Here is a 14,306-nt window from a genome sequence, read left to right as displayed (position 1 = left end):
ACCTACTAAGTAGTGTTTATCAAGGAGGTTTACAAACCAAGGAGAACAAGACGTGAAACTCCTGGTGGCACTGTTTTCATTTGTCTCTGACCTTTTTACTAATTTTGCAGCTTGTAGAAGCTTGCACTCAGGTAACACTCTTTCCTGAGTTTATCTGTTTTTTTATATTTTCAATATAGTATAAATGGGAGCATGTGATGATTGCTTTCAAACATAAAAGGAAGTTTCTTACCGATACTTTCTGAAGGAGAAAAAAAAAAGTGTTTTGTTACAGGAATTCCAGACACATCTTTTGGCAACAAGTCACCAGTTAGAATCACGTAAACTGTAAGGACAATGTACCTTAAGTAATGTAAAACCCAAGTTTTTAGTAGAAACTTCATAGAAAAATTTGATGGGGTTCCATGAAGGACAGGTTATCAGCATGTGTGAGGAAGCCAGCCGTGAGTTGGAAAGTAAAACCACATGCACTGAGCATTCCAGAGTGAGCTAATCCATAGCAACTGCTCCGAAGTCCTTCCCAACTAACAGCTAAGTGACTTTGAAAAGTTACACTGATCGGATGTCTTCTCGACCTCTTTCCTAAACATATGCTTTAAGTGTATTTTCTCATGAAAAATTGTATGTTTAAGACACATAACCCAAAAGTAGAAAGTGGATTTTGCAGAACATAAATTATTTGATGGCCAAAGTAGGAGCAGAAGAAAGTCATCTGCTTTTGAGCCAAACATGTGGACAAAAAGTTATTTAAATGTTGGTATTCTTGTTGAATAGTGTCACTGAAGATAGGAATGAAAAAATAACTGCTAAATCTATGGGCTTTCCTTGGACATCTTGGAGTTAGAACTGGAGAAACTGTGTGTGTTCGTTAGTATCAGCTGAAGAAGCAGCTCAGTCTGGGCCCTAAACATCCTTTCCTCATTCTGATGTACATGAACCACATTATTTAAAATTCTGTGTTGCTGTCTTAGAAATAGCCATTCTATGTTTGTGTTATCTTATAAAGAAATAGTATGAGCATATAGACTAGCAAAAGCATGCCAGATTATATTGGAGTTCAAGTGTTTCCTAAAATTGTCTTTTACTGCAAAATTCATTTAAACCTAAGTAAAATGTGCAACTCTGGGATGAAACTCAGAAGTATTATTTTGCACTGCCGACAGGGATAGTTCTTCCCTTAATTAAACAGAACACTAGCAGTCTGAGGGATTACTTTATTACATTCATATGTATTTAACAAGTGGAATGCGATTTGTTCTGAATCTTTAGCTAAGTAATATTTGGCAAGCACGGTTGTTGGAAATCAGGTTTTATCCAGATGTGGGAAAAGAACTCAATACCAATACCCGTTATCAGAAGTTAATGTATCTGTTAAACATACCATTTTTTTCCAACTAAATGTACTGATCCTGTCCACAAGTTTTATTCAATTTTTCTGAAACTCCTGAATTGGGGTTTTTATTTTAATTGTAGCACTGTATGTACATCTTATTTATAAAAACATGTAAAATGAATTCAATACCAGATGTAAATCTGTTAGGACCTGCTGTCTTCCCAGACCCAATTTAAGTTCCATAGACCCTTGATAGCTGGCCATGTGGTTCATATACTCAGTTGAAAGGTTAAAATAAACCCTCAATTTTCATCTTTTCCCATGTTTAGGGATTATTTCTTTAAATATTGTGCAGTTTTTCTGTCTGACTTTGCAGTTATTAGCCATGCTCGCCAGGGGCTACAGATGTGTCTACACTTAATTAACGGACTCAGGGTTGGAATATTTAAATTACATATGGTAGTGAAATATTATTCTCTGGAGAGAAACTGGTCATATTTTGAGGTAAAAAGATGTTGTAAAGGAAGGCACTTTTTGTGTCATATTTTTATCCACTCAAACATTCTCTAGAATTTGGTACTAAACTGTAATCCAGGATCTTCTCAAAAAGGAAGTTCTACACCTTTTTCTTGCATAGCCTGCAAGAGAAGTAGAAATAGGAATTGTTGCTTTACAACTGTTGCTATGCTGGTGTAAACAACCTATTGTTTCAAAATGTGGCTTTATTTGAAGTTCATTCTTGTTGGTGGGAATGGACTGTTAAATATTCTTATTAAAGAATTCCAGTAGATAGCAAATGGGGACCTGTCTGTTGGAAATGTTTGTCATTTCCTCTTGTTTATCACAGTTTTTACTGAATACACAATCAAAATTTTTTTTCAATTTCCATCTTTGTTTAAATGCCATCTTTATGTAAATTCTTTTGATCTTCTCCAAAACCAACAACTCTTTTAATAGGCATATGCTGATAGTATAGCATCAGTCTCCATAGTGAATTTTATTATTATTTAGATGCTTAATTATATACAAGCTAATACCATCTATTGTTCAAGAACAATTCACTTTATGGTATAAAACTATTTTAGGAAAATCATCATGTTCAAAATATCAAGTTATAATTATCATCATCCATTAATGATGGATGATGATACTAAATATATCCATTAGTATTTACTAGGTGCTCGTATATACATAGAATTATTAGCTAAAGCTGAACATAGTACATAAATTTTGCACTCTATGAGTTTAAATTTAAAATAGAAAGTACTATTGTGCACACATTAAAGAACAAAGCAATCTGACAAGAGTATAAGGATTTTTTACTGCATTAAAATATAAAGAATCTATTTATTGTTTCAAAGACTGATGTGTTTGGATAGGCCTTAACTCTTTTGAGAGAAAATTATAGTCACTGTGTTGGTTTCGGTCTTTATATAAATGACAAGCACAGATTTCATAAGGGGGTTAAACTGCAGGTTCTTGCTTACCAACAGCATTTGTGGTAAACTATTTGCTGTGTTTAAAATTCTAACCTAGTATCATCATACAAACACAGAGATTTTTTTTTCCTAATTTGCTCTCATTGTTAGTTTTGCTTAACTAAAACTAGGGACAAGAGTCATTGATTGATGACTGTTTTCTTGAGATGACTGTTGGCTTGAGAAGACTGATGACTTATAGGTTCTCAATAAATAGTTATTGAAAACTGAACAAAGAAAGATTTTAAATAAGTTAAAAAATTGTAATTCCTCTAATGAAGACTCAACTCAGTTTTAAAGAAGAGGAAAAAGAATCATCTCAACAACACTGCCATGAAATCACCACCATTATTACCCCTATTTCATAAATCATGAAACAGCGGCTAAGAGAAGTTAGATAATTTTTCCAGATCACAGAAGTAGCACAGATGCAGGACTCTAATTAATGTCTATCTCTTTTTAAGACTAAGATCTTGGTTATTCTTATATCTCTAGTAGAAAAGGGAAGTTGCCAGTTATTTGAAAAGTTTATTTATTTAGGGAAACGTGAGTTTATAATGTGATTCTAATTATTAATATTTTTCAGCTCAAAAAAAGTTTACATTTTCTGAGCACATACTATCTAATTAGGAAAAAGGGCTATGGACATTCTTAGTAACATAGGGATTAAATATAGCAATATAAAATTCACAAATTGGTCTGTAAAAAAGAAAATGGAATTTATTATACTTATTAAAAAGGAGTAGAAACTGTATTTAATCATTTTAAATGAAAAAAACAGTCAATCAATACTCACATTTAAAGCTAGTGCAGAAAGGAGGTGGGGAATGAGAGCAGCTCCTTTAATGTGTGACAGCAGCTGGCACTGGCACAATTGCGTCTTACTGTCCACACATACAGCACATCTCAGTAGATGTTTCTAATTCTTCTGAAGTCAACAGATGAATAAAACTCAATTATCAAAAATTTTTTTCCCTTTAATATTGGTCAAAAGCATCTTTCTCTGGACCCTTAAATGTTTTCCACACTGACACAGTCAATTAGAAAGTTAAGGAAACTGCCTGAAAATCTCAGGTCAAAATTTGGAGGTGGAAGGTATGTTTCAAAGAGAAGAAAAGGGTTTTTACTTTAATCTTCAGCCTGTTTCTTCCTTTTGATCAAATTAACTGAATTGAGCTGGCCAATTGCCTACTTGGACTCAAACAAGAGACATTTCTATGACATCAATAATTAAATATTTATTTTGCTTAATTAGAAATAATTTTTCTCTCAAACTGCACCACAGTTTTAATGCCTATGAAAAATCTTCAACTTACAGGAAAAAAACAGTTCTCTGAACAGTGATTTGTTTTTCCAGTGCCTCTTTACCTGTCCCTTTATCCTTTTAGTCAGTGTATTCACCAACACAAATCCCTTCCACCCTTTGGAAGTATAGCACCAGGCTTATTTTACCAGGAAGATGCCTCTTAATGTGCATTTTACTGATCTCCGTCTCACTAGAACATTCTTCAAAGCCCTAGTTCCTGAATACACACCTGGTGCTTTGGAGCAGGTCCTGATTGTGGACATTGTCCACCCAGGAATGGCCGAGATCTGTCCACGATCACTGGTAACACTCACTGTGGTCTCTTTCCCCTTTGGAAATCATGCCAGGGTGGAACCCGGAACGGCAGCAGTCATTGAAAGTAGGAAGGATGCGGCTGAGGTCTGGGGGTGGGGAAGCATCATTCACTCTTCTACAATAGCTGTTATCTCATAGTCCCTCATCCCTCGCTATCAGGCCCTGTTCTGCCTTGTGTCACTTGAGACGATGCCAGATCTCGCAGTGGTTATTACACGCATTCTGTAAGCAGAAATGCCCTCATGGCCTGACCCATCTGATCCCTTTCTCTCCAATCACATGAGGCCACCCTTCTTGTTTCTTCATTCCCACCTGCTCCAGCCCTCAGACGCGCTCTGGTACCCAGTTATCGCCACTCAGTCCTTATCGCACTTGAAGACCTTTGACCCTGTGACCACACCCACCTTCTTAAAGCTCTCCTCTCTTTCTTTTGCTTCCCTTGGCTTAACAGTTCCCCTCCTGGTTCTCCATGTAGGATCAGACTTCTTCCCAAACATATTTACTGGTTCATGTGCCTTTTTTCACCCCTTATATGTTCCTGTTGCCCAGGTTTCTATTATTAGGTGTGTTCTGTCTTCATTCAGAATGATCTCACCAAGTATTCTCATCAATGCCCAAGAATTTAGTTCCAACTTTAATACCACTGGCCTTTAAGGGGCTCTCCTAAGCTCTAAGTACATATGTCTAATTGCCAGTTAAACATAAATTCTTAGGTTTTTCTGAGCTGACCTGTACATCTTTCTATCATTTCCACTATGACAGAGTTTAATTAAGTAATTTATAAATATATAAATATGAAAATTAAATAAGCAATTCTAAACCACTTTATATTTCTTCTAGAATGCTGGTTCTTAATGTAGGGTCGAGAGATGTCATAAGAAGTAGAAAAACTGTAGTGTATATAGATAGTACAGAATTCTCTCTCTTAAAATAGTTATACATCGTGCAAAAGATTTCTGCCAGTGTGACATTTTTACCTAATAAAAGGCTTTCATCCAAACTGCATAAACAAATGTCTTTTTAGAGAAGAAACTGGTCAAAATAATAATACTGGGATACATTGAGGCCATATGTTGAGATTATCAACATAGAAAGTATTCTGGAAAACATCTAGAATCTTGAGAATATATGCAAATATTAATAACTCACGTCTACACAGCAATCAAAATACATATCACAATCATATACGTTAGCTTACATAATTTTTAAAACAGTGCCATGAATTAATGGGTCAAATGTCACCCTGAATTTACTGGTTGTTAAAGAAATATACAGCTTCGAGAAGTTAAATGACCTTTCCAAGTTCACATAACTTATAAGTGGGGTTGCTAATAAAGGCACCCTGTCTGGATGTGAGTCTTGTGCCCATTCCTCCTAAGGCACTTACGCTAAGAAAGTAGCTGCAGTTTTACGTGAATATATAAGAAATACATTTCAAGTGAAGAAAATGTGCATTTATAATTTAGATATTTCTATATTTCATTCTTCAAAATTCATTTCAATGAATCTCCCTTAGGCATGGACAGAAAGGGCAACTAATTCTGTTCCCTAAATACCTGCGATGATCTTCCACTGTTGGCATGAAATTACAGCAAAGGGTGGAATCGCAAGGCTCGGGGTGTGGTATCTTTTTTAGCACTACACAAATGTCTGTAAAGGTACCAGACAACACATGGTTTAACTACAAGTAAATTACTATGAACTGATCTTATCAAGCAGTAATGGTCAGGATTTCACTTTCACCATTATTACTGATCATAAGTTAGATTTTAAGGATCTTTGGAATTTAAATCCTCTTAGTTTTACTTAATCACTAATTTATTTGTATATTCAACTTAAAACATTGTTTTTGTGGAAGGAAGAGGAAGAGCTGAAGTTCTCCACTAATAAGGCATTCAGAATGAGGTTTTAAACGAAATGTTAAGACTCTAATCCACCATCATGTATAATGTCCTACCCTATTTTACACTTAGATTTTCATAATGCCTTCATCAAAATAGCAGAAATGATCCTTTACTAATAAATGTATTTATTTTTCTTTTAAACATAATAAATTCATAAGATATCTCAGATAAATGTAAAACTACTTTGAGGCTGAAGTTTAATTTGGAATGAAAGTCAGTTTTACATCTATGTATTTTATGTCTGTGTATTCAATTTATGTAAAATAGGACTTAACCAAACATTTCTAGGTTGTGTGACCAATAGCTTTGCTCTTACATCACAAAGATATTTATATCAGTGCCATTTTTTTAAACCCCTGGAATAATCTAGGACTCTGAAACAATCCTTTTTTCCTTGAACATGTTGGTCTGTCACATCTCTGCTCTGTAGTCATTAGTTGGTTATCAAAATTCTAATATGCTTTATAATAGTAACATGAGTTAAGCATATGGACTGTTTACTATTCTGATAAAGGATACTTATTAGACACAAAACAGTTTTTATATTGTAATCATAAAAAACTTTAGCATCCTGCATACATTATGCAGCACTACCTAATCATGAAGAGTTAATCTCACTCTTTTTGGACTCCAACATGTACCATAAAAATGCTTTATAGCATCTATATAATTTTTCTTCTTTTGTCCCTTCTTTGTAGTTGTTTGAAATTACAGTGCCTCTCTCTCAAGGCCCCAAACCAGTAACAATCAGTTTTGCCAATCACACTTCCTGCCGATGCATGTCTAAGCTGGATGTTTACAGACAAGTCCATTCAATTATTAGACGTTCCCTGCCAGCAACACTACCACAGTGAGTATGAATTAAATCTATTTTTTCTTCATCCTATACTAATATAAAATCATTTCCAAGTAAACACAGTTGATTGAAAGAATTTTTGTGAAATTTGCGATAATATACTTCTGCATCAAATAAAAAGACAAATTTAAAAGTGCACCGTGAACATAAAATTAAACTGAGACAAGAAAACCCATGTTACAGACAAAATAGCTTACAATATAAAAGAAGTATTTCTGTGGAATGACACACATGCCACCAACATTCAACATTCATGAAATCAGCTGTGCAAATTCATAGGTGATGCTAAAACTAAAAATATTTGAGCGTAAGATTTTTGGTCCAAAACAAAAAGTAAATATAAATACATTATTTTCCATCTATTAGCATTCAGTTGCCTCTCTTCAGTCTCAATTAGTTTTTCTATATATATCGATTCATATTTTTTATTTCAGCAAGGATTGAATACTGAAATTTTGATTAATACTTGAAATAAATTTTCTTAATATTACTTCAAATTAACAATCAAAGTAACATTTGTTGCTCAAATTTTTTTCGCATCCTATTTTTTAGTTCAGTATATGGCAACATATGATTCATTAGATCTTATAAAGGGCCCGGATAGAGCCTCACGTATTGACTCTATGAACAGTTTATAATGAATAATTATGCACTGCCATCTGAGATCTAGGAACTTTTTGTCCCCAGATTAGGATGCAGCTCTTTGTTCTTCAGTATAGCCAGGGAATATGGAATGGGCGTGTAAATAAACCCTAGATAATTCCAACATTTGTAACAAAAGTATAAATAAATTGATGGGTAAACATATACATTTACCAAAAACCTTTTTAGAAACCTTTCATTTTAGTGGACTTGACAATAAAAGTGATGGGCTAATATCAGTTTTCCCCGTTGGATCTCTTTGTGCTGCTATACTTAGTGTGACAGGTAGGAGGCGTTACCTTTCCAGGGACACCGTAGGAAAAACTCAAGGATAGCCTAATTGGACTGACAGAAAGAAAAAATCTTACAGGCATCTGTGAATAAATTCATACTGATGCAAGTGGAGACAACGGCCCCCTGAAGTAGTAGGTGCGGTTTCATTTACGCAGCCCTGGGAGTTCTAGTCACCTGTGTCCCTTGGCAACTCATCCATTCTAAGCATTTCAGTTGTTATCTCTGTATTGATGGTTTCCAGAATTACAGCTCAAGATCTGACCATATTGATGACTTATAATATTTTATTAAGTCCCTTTTATATAGCTGTGTTTATTATTATATTAGACGTAATAGGTACAAAGCCAAAGATTTATTAAGTCCGTTTATTTACCTCTACATTATTCACAGTAATGGCCTTTCATATTCTTTGAGGCCTTGAAATCACGCAGTTGTCATTAATTCCTTCTTTCCCTTATATCACACCCAAAAGCTATTAATTATTTTGGGGGAGAGGGGAGATATCTGCTCCAACGTAAACTTATTATTTCATTTCCATCACTGTCACCCTGATCCACTTCATTCTGCATGGATTTCTGATTTAATGATTTAGTTTCAATACTAGCTTTGTTGTGTCAAATGTCTCTCCAACTCCTGTATAATGTCACAAGTAAGCTTTAAAAGGCATCGTTTCATTCATCTGACCAGAAACTGTCAGTGACTTTCAACTTCTCAAAGAATTGGGCACCTATTTTCCACCTCTGTCTTCTGGTGTCAGCCTTCCTTTCTTGTTTTGCTTCTCATTCTTCACCAAGTCTGTGTTTCGCAAAGTCTGTTCCCTAAATACCATGCTTATTTCCTGCTCTGTAACTGTTTCTATTCTGACCTGGCTTAAAATAAATTTACTTTCTTTTCTGCCTTTCCAAAGCCTTATCCATTTCTCAGAGTTCAGGTAAAGGTCTTTCTGCTGGCTTTGTCGTGTCCAAATACCACAGTCACCTTTGCTTCGTGAATTCACATAGCAATTACTATACTTACTTCATCCTTGCATGGGTTTTTTAGGGGTCTGTAACTGTTGCATGTGAACCTAGCTCATGAGAGTATTTCAGGTAGGCTTATGTCTTCTGTAATGTCCAGCTAATAACACTTAAAAATAATTGAGCTGTTAACTACTTTCAGGCCCTAACACACATTGTCTCATTTAACACTGACAAAAGCATCTGTGAAGTTGGTGGTAGTTAGCCTTATTTTACAGATGAAGCTGGTAATCACGCTCCAAACTTGGGAGCTAAACAAGTATACTACACTCATCAACAAATGCTTCTTAAATAAAGTAACTTATTTATCTGTATATATCTCATAGCATTTGTGTATTTTACTCATACTTTCATCATTACTTATTCTTCTAACTACTATACTGTATGCTCTTGGAGGTCAAGAAGAGACAAATGTTTGAGCAAAGAGAGCTTGGGTCTTAGTAAGCAGAGCTGAGTTAGGTCTGCCATTAATTAGCGTTTTAACATCGGGTATTTCATGTCTCTGAACCTCAGTTTGCCTATTTGTAAGATGTAAAGATGTAAAGAGGATTGAAGGAAATACTGAATGCTTCTGCAGTGCTGACTGTAGTGTCCAGCATCTAAGAGATAGTCATTAAAGGGCAGATTTATTACTATCGTTAAGATTCATGTTGGATTCATTTCCTTGTCTCTTGTGTTTTTCAGTGTGTTTCACTATGTTCAATAAGAAAAGTATTTTATATTCCAAGCTAGTGGGCACATAACTTTGTGTATATGTAATATCCATCTATGTATGTGTGTGATATTTATAATATATATATAATTTTAAAGCAGATAACTATATATAACTTTACATGTAGTTATATACCCATTAGCTATAAAAATAAAACAAAGTATTATTTTAAAATATTTCCTTTAGAGTAGTGCTATTCAACCTTTTTTTTTTCATTATCAGCCCCTAAGGATCCTTTTATAGACATTTTTTCCTAATCACCTCCCCCGTGAAATCTGAATACCACAGACACATTTATATCTCTTTATATACCTTAAGTGTATCTGGGCTTCATACATTTAAAAGGAAGTAGAAAGCTTACTTTTTTATTCAGTGTAGGATTAAAAAGGACAAAATAAAAATGTTATAGTGAAAAGTTAAATAAAAATGTAAAAGCTATCAATATTGAACATAACAACTATTTGCTGAGAAACTTTTAAAGTAATTTATTTACTTATAAAAATGGTAATATGTCAAATTACATATGGAAATTAGCAATTGATATAAACTAACAATACAAATATAATAATTTTTAAAACATTCAAAATAGTCATGTTCCAGCAAAAATAAAATAATTTTAAAAAATAATTAAAAAAAAATTTTAAGACAAATTAACTTTAACTTCGGCTTCATATGAGAAAACAATGTTTAACCTATATAGCTACTAGATATTCATTTAGAGGGTATCAGCAATTTTTCTTCTCAGCATATGACATACTAATGTTTTGTTTAACATTTAAGCTCAAACATTATTTGAGCTTAAATACACACAATATGATCAATAACTTCCCACCTAGGTATTTATCCAAGAGAAATATAAACATATTTCCACACCATAACTTGTAGACAAACGTTCATATAAGCTGTTTAGCCTGTAACTGGGAACAAATCAACATCCATCAAAGATGAATGAAAAAATTGCAGTATATCCATATAGTGGAATATTACTGAGCAGTCTAAAAAGAATGAACTGTTAATACACACAACAACATGAATCTCAAAAATGTTAAGCTGAGTGAAAGAAGCTGGACTAAAAAGAATGCATACTGTATGATTCAATTTACATGAAACCCTAGAAAAGACAAAGATAATCTAGACTCAGAGAAAGCAATCAATAGTTGCCTAAAGATGCAGGGGGTGGGGATTGACTGGGATTGAGCAAAGGGAACTTTTTGTGGGTGATGGAAATGTTCTGTATTTTGATGGTGGTGAGCGTTACACAGGTGCACAAATTTGTAAAAAGGCAGTGAATTTAAAATAGGAGCATTTTGGGACTTCCCTGGTAGTCCAGTGGGTAAGACTCTGCACTCCCAATGCAGGGGTCCTGGGTTCGATCCCTGGTCAGGGAACTAGATCCCGCATGCTGCAATTAAGAAATCTGCATGCCGCAACTAAGACCCAGACCAGCCTAAATAAATAAATATTTTTTACAAAACAAATTTAAAAAATAGGAACATTTTCTTATATGCAAATTATTCCTCAGTAAAATTGATTTTTGAAATGCCAAGAGAAAAAGACCCCTTTCATTAACTATAATTTTGAAATTAGTTAAGGTTCAAAATGGTAGATGTCTTAAAATCTTTATGGTGACACTTTAAGTCAAGATTATAATGATTCCTTCAGGCGGGAGGGCTTCCCAGCACTCCTTTCTATGGAGATGAAATCCCGCTCAGATGCAGCAATGCCCCATTTCTGCTCCACCCCTGCTCTCACCCACCATTGCTGCCAGGAGGAAGACAAGTCATGTCTTTTCCAGACGCTTGGTGTTATGTTTACATTATTATGAGGTTAAATAAGTAGCATATCATTTGTTTTACGTTATTTAAGAACAGATATAACTAAGTGATTGAAAGAATCATTCACAAAATGAGTCATTCATAAAATAATTCTTGAGTCTCTAAAAAGGACAAAGAATGTTTCTAGGTACTGTGCGAGAGGCCAAGATGAGCTTGGTTGCCCCTAACCTCTGAGCATTCGTTGTCAAGGGACAACGTGTGTTATGTTGATATTATTCTTGTTATTATTTATTTTCCTAACTATGACTGTGCACCAAGCCGCCTGTGGTCTCATGCTCATAACTAGTGCTGCCAGGTGGTGGCCTTCATGACAGATGCCACAGAGCACAGAGTCTGCTCGCTGTAGGTGGCTTCTTGGTTTGAAAATTCATCCTCTGCTCACTAGCCCTTTTGAGTTTTGCTAAGTTCTATAAACTTTTTGTGACACTTTTTCATCTTTAAAACAAAAAAATAAAATGTTACATATAACATAATACAGTGTGAGGTTTATAACCTAGTCCCCACAATCTATTCAATAACGTGAGACTATATTACATATTAATCTAAGATTATAATACCATAATAGAATAACAATGATGATGGTGATGATAACATCTAACTCATAAGGGTGTAATGATGTTTATTATCAGTATTCATGTTAAATATTAGCCCAGTGCCTGACACACAGTAAGCATTCAATAAACATTGGCTGCTATTTTTACTAACATTTTATAAATGAGAAAATTGAGCCTTAGAAATGTAATGAGCATATACAAAGCTAAAAACTAAAAAAAAAAAAAGTGTCAGAAGGAGATAAAAAGTCAGTGTTCCTTTTTCTTAACCCTATGCTTTCCCCCAATAGCATATAGCATTTCTAGTATTTTCAAAACAAAATTCAAGTCTCAATAGCAGCAGCACCAAAAAATATCATAAATTCAGAGGTAGAGGAGAGTATCGCTAACAGAAATGGTTAGTTATCATATTCATATTGATGTTCTCATAGATTATTCTCTTTTTTCCAATTGTTTCCTCTTACATTTTCCTTCAGATTAAATTCCATGAATTTCTATGGCCCCCTTAATGATGGAGACTCTCTTCTTATGGAGGGAGCCATTTATGATTAAGAAGTGATGCCCAAGATTTTTCTACTTGGTGTTTATTCATTCATGAGTATTTATGTTGAGTCTTCTATGTGCATAGCACTGTGCTAGGAAACGTAGGATTTTTATAAATGGATTATGTAATTTCTTAACTAAAGCAACTTATGTACCAGAGTACAGATCTACACAAATATATCTAATATAATAAGTGTACAATACACTATACTCTGCTTCATTCAGCCATTCAGCAAACAGTTACTATGTGCCCTCTAGGTACTACTGTTGTGCTAGGCTATAGAGATAGATAGATAGGATTGCTATTCCAGAAGAAATCCCGTAAGTGAGTCAGACCTGTAACCTTAGGACTGGAATTGGTGTAGGAGAGGACGTCACGGTGGATGCATGACTGCAGCAGAGTGTGTGATGGAGAGGATCTACAAAAGTCCAGAGAGGTCAGCAGAAGTGCAAACGCCATTCCAAGGATGGACTTCTCTCTTTCCCTTCCAGTCGCTCAGGAACCACTAAAAGACACATGTAGGGACGTGATATTTACATTTTATATGATAGAAAGAACAGCCTGGTGGCAATGTAGTACGTGAATCAGAGAAGCAAAACAGGAGTTGGAAAAAGTGGAGAGGAAACTTCTGAAATAATCCAAGAGAGAAATAATAAGAGTGGGTACCAAGGCAGCGGAAGTGGGGATGGAGAGACATTTGAAATATAAGAAAGTTTATGACTTGGCAGCTGCATGTGTGGGATGACAGAGAGGGAGAAGTGGAAGATGAAGCTGCATGTATGATATTCAGAAAGCCGGGGAATACCTGCTCACAGGAAGAGCGGGTTTGAAAAGGAGAATTTAGTATTTACATGTGTACTTTGAGTTTTTGCAGCATCTCTGAGAAATCAGAGTGAAACGTTCAAAAGACAGTGGATCTGGGGCTGGGGAGACACTGGGGTGGGGGGCATGCTCATTGGGTCGCTGCCAGCAGGTAACTGGCATTTAGAGCAATTGGAAGAAGTTAAACCAGCCGAGGAGAATATGGGGCATAAGCAGGGAAGAGGGGCAGCAGATGACACCATGGGGAACATGAATGTTTCGGAAACTCGGAGAAATCATAGACTAGCACGAGACTGAGAGAGACCAATCAGAAAATTCAGGCATAAAAACTGGGAGAGAAACATATTACCAAATCCAAAATGTATTGCAAAAGCCAACAAGAGTTGAAGGAAAGAAGTGGTGAGAGGATCAAATATCAGAGAAAGCTTGAGAATGGTTAGGACTGACTCCATGACCTGAAGGACATGATACAGAGATAACATACGCATTTATTAATGACCTACTATGTGCTAGGCGCAGAGAGAGAGGGTGAGAAAGAAAGAGGGTAAGCAAGAGAGTGAGAGAGAAAGTCTCAATTACGCACGAGACAATCAGAGGGGTCAAGTAACTTTCCCCAATGTCACACAACTAAAAATGTAGGAAAGCAGAGATTCAAACTAAATTAGGAGCCAATTCATCCCTTTGGGGGTGCAGTCATT

At 35.2% G+C, this 14,306-nt stretch overlaps 1 protein-coding gene across 1 annotated transcript in view; it reads left to right on the top strand.

Annotated features, from left to right (window-relative positions):
- The window catches only part of VEGFC (vascular endothelial growth factor C), a gene marked incomplete at both ends in the record, with an annotated part of 78,314 nt that overhangs the window by 51,802 nt on the left and 12,206 nt on the right, over positions 1-14,306 (top strand). The window contains one exon of the mRNA XM_079726540.1: positions 7,035-7,186. Coding sequence (XP_079582666.1) covers positions 7,035-7,186 — 152 coding nt within the window. The remainder of the gene's footprint in view (positions 1-7,034; positions 7,187-14,306) is intronic.

The sequence above is a fragment of the Hyperoodon ampullatus genome (assembly GCF_949752795.1).
Source record: "Hyperoodon ampullatus genome assembly, chromosome: 20".
NCBI lineage: Eukaryota > Metazoa > Chordata > Mammalia > Artiodactyla > Ziphiidae > Hyperoodon > Hyperoodon ampullatus.
Note: the sequence above shows the minus strand (reverse complement) of the source record. Positions and strands in the feature narration are given on the sequence as shown.